The following is a 3499-nucleotide window of genomic DNA, read 5'->3' as shown; positions in this document are numbered from 1 at the left end:
CTATGATTTTGGCACCATTTTTGGTTATTGTTCTTTTGACTGAGCTCTATATATTAGGATGTCAATTACACACAACTAGTGGAAGTATGTCCTGAAATGAAATTAATGCTACATAAAAGCTGAGGAGGAGAGTAATGCTCCCCACTCATAAGAAGATTACAGAGCTCAAGTTTACAAAGGCAATTGTTGTTTTATAAATACCTTGCTCAAAGTATCTTACAATTTAAAGAATGTTGATTATCCAGTTTTTTATATTCAATTTAAGGGTATTAATTATATAAGGTTATTCAATTATAACTGAATGTTACATAACTGAAGTTTTGACTTCTCATCGATCAAAACTACTACTATTCATTTAAGATGATGGTACGACAGTGAACAAGTTGCACATAATCTCCTCGATCAGAACTACTACTATTCATTTAAGATGGTACAGTGAACAAGTTGCACACAATCTCCATTGATGAGAAATCAAAACTTCAGTTACATGACATCTAACCATATTTACCATGATTGCATACAGATGACCATGTTTACCATAATGCATACAGATGATGGCTGGATAGCCATTTCAGTTGATTCTTCAAAACTAAAAAATAAATCATAAATAATTACTAAATCTTTAACAAAGACAAAAACAGAGCTCCAAGGCATTACTGAATACAGATTTATATTTCTTTGTATAAATGTTTCTTGTATAACCAGTTCTAAGGAAGATCACAACAGATGACACATTGACTTAAATACCCACACCATCTGCACACCCAATGTAAAGAGCCTGAGATAATCTGTAAAAGACCAGTACATCAAGCACATCATCCTGGCTCTGTAAAACCTTATCCATCTACAGAGCACTTCACCTTCATTGTTTATTGATTCCTTTTAACCAGATCATAAAAGATCATTAATATAAAACTCCATGAAAAGAAAAGAGAGTTCTCAGGCATTGCTGAATGCTGATTCTCTGTTTTTTAATCAATTGTAAGAAAGAACATGGAATGGGAAAGAATTACCCCTGAAAGTGGCTTCACCTTCATTCTTTGGTAATCCTGACCCAGAAACTTATTGTTGCTAATTCCTCATAAACCCAAGCAAGGATTACAAGAAATCAAATAAATAATTTAAAACAAAACTATACAGAATGCCCATGTCTGCTCTCGCTTACTTCTACGAGAGAATTACAGAGAGGGGTTCAAAGAACCAAACCTCCTGTTATTTGCAAGAATACTTCGAATCTGTTTGAAATACAGAGTTTGATTAAATAACCAGCTTCTCAAGTGTCCACCACTAACCCTCCTTACAGGCCAGATCAAGATCTGTTGCTCTGAACCAAATTCATCCTCCATAACTTCACACCTGATCTGAAGCATCCTGCTCAACATGAACACTACCACTGGGGCTCGGCGGAACAGACCGGTTCAGAATCCTTTTCAAAGACCGAAGGCGAGTAGAAGGCGACTTGACAGACGACGGGCCACCGGGAGAAAAGTACTGCTGATGATCCCTCGGGGAGTAAAAGCTATCAGCCCTTCTGGGCGGAATGTCCACAGCGATTTTCCCCAGCGATTTCCGGGAAGAAGTACCTTCAGTCAAATTCCTCGAACTCACTCGACTCTGAGTGCCCCAGAACAGAACATTGGTGGGATAAGTAGACGAGGGTAAATCCTCATTGTGCCTGCACGAATCGCACAGATCACTGTTGCGATTTCCGTCGACTGTGATGAAAACATTCGAACCCTCCTGTTCACCGGCTGTGCCTGAACTCTCACCGACTGCTGCGACAGAACCATCGACCGGCAGCACCACCGGGTCGGGCTGAGCGCTCGTTCGACAGAGCGGGCAGGTCGAATGCGAGTCGAACCACATGTCGATGCACTCTATGTGAAAACTGTGATTGCATTTGGGCAACAATCTGACCTTTTCGTTCTCCTCGAATTCGCAGAGGCAAACGGCGCATTCAAGGGCATCGTCTTTGAAATTCTCTGCGCGGTACACAAACACAGGTAGGGTTTCAATCACCGACTTTTCAAGCCCGACTCTGCGAAGCCTCGCCGGATCCTGGTCCCCTGAGAAAGCCAATCGGCGGCGCCGAGACGAACCGCCTCGTCGCCGGTTCGAAGCCAGCGCCCGCCGCCAGAAAAATCGGGCGTAAATATGCAGGACGAGGATGAAGAGCACCACTGTGAACAGAACTACAATGGCTGCCAGCATGATTTTTCCGCTTATGGCGTATGTCTTCTCACTCAAAGAATCATTTTGGTTGAAACCATCATGGGGATCCATTGTCCAAGACCTGCAAATGTTCGACTGTGTGAAATTTACCTCCAATTTAGGTGTTTGATACGAATTTAAGAGTCGCTGCAATTTAAGAAGTCTCGGCAATTTGAGGGATCGATGTGATTTGCAAGGAAATGGCGGATATTGCTATTATAATGGTGGAAGGTGCAGTCTGAAATATAAACCCTCACGGGGCGGCCGCCCAGGGTTTTTAATTATTTCTTTGGTCTTCGTCGACCTGTTTCGGTCTGACATAGCCGCCTGAAGCGGAAAGTCCATTCTGCGTTTTTTACAGTAGTTGAAATCTAAGGTATGGATTCATTCCACGGAGCTAGGAATTCATGTACGCTGTTGATATACCAGTAAATTGAGGGTTTGGAGGAAATTGGGTAAAAGAAATTCCACACGTTTTTGGCTCCTGACGTCAGATATGGAATATAAGTTTTGACTCGTCTGTATTGCTGCCTCTTTACCAGCGTTTCCTCACTCTCAAAATCTCTGACCATCGCTGTCAATTCTCTCCGTAGGTCGGAAATTTCTGCGTAATAACGGAGGAAGTTTTCATTGTGCTGAAAGTCAGAAGGTTTTAGTGTAGATAGAGATGGGTCGTAAATAGTTGATTAAGCGGTCGATTCACACTGTCCTCAATTGACTAACTTTTCACGTTTGAAACTCTTCTAATTTTAAGTATTTATATGTTTCAAACTCCTAATTTTAAGGATTTATATTGATGATTATCCAATGTACCTATGGATGGCTAGGTATAATAAGGATACTAAGGGTGTTAAAAGATTCAATTAAAAGTTATAATCATTTATTTATTATATCGAAAATCATTTATGTTTGAAAGACTTTTTATTAATGTCTTGAATTAATGAAATTTGTATATATGATGAATGATATAATCTTATGTGAAATTAAACTCTTTTTTGGAGTCATAGTTTTTATTTTATTTTATAGTCAATACCACAACTTAACAAATACATAGTCAAATTGAACACTTTTTTGAGTCTTAATTTATGTTTATATATAATTATCCTCATAACTTAGAGCGCACATGTGTACACACACTCACATACACACACGTGCGCGCGTGCACACACACGTGCGCGCGTGCACACACACACATGTTTGTCTTACTCTTCACATTTATTGCATCTATTTATGCACGTATATTATACAACTATTATTGACCTAGATCTAATTGTTTGCCCACCCTAAG

At 39.9% G+C, this 3499-nt stretch overlaps 1 protein-coding gene across 1 annotated transcript; it reads right to left on the bottom strand.

The window, feature by feature from the left end:
• Positions 1-920: 920 nt before the first annotated feature.
• Positions 921-2586, bottom strand: LOC131028221 (RING-H2 finger protein ATL5). The gene has a single exon (XM_057958469.2). It carries the CDS (start codon positions 2281-2283, stop codon positions 1351-1353), a length of 933 nt encoding a protein of 310 aa, XP_057814452.2. The 5' UTR covers positions 2284-2586; the 3' UTR covers positions 921-1350.
• Between the last annotated feature and the right edge of the window lie 913 nt (positions 2587-3499).

This window comes from Cryptomeria japonica, chromosome 2 (assembly GCF_030272615.1).
Source record: "Cryptomeria japonica chromosome 2, Sugi_1.0, whole genome shotgun sequence".
Taxonomy (NCBI): Eukaryota; Viridiplantae; Streptophyta; class Pinopsida; order Cupressales; family Cupressaceae; genus Cryptomeria; species Cryptomeria japonica.
The sequence above is the reverse complement of the archived record's forward strand: the minus strand, read 5'-3'. Positions and strand labels throughout refer to the sequence as shown.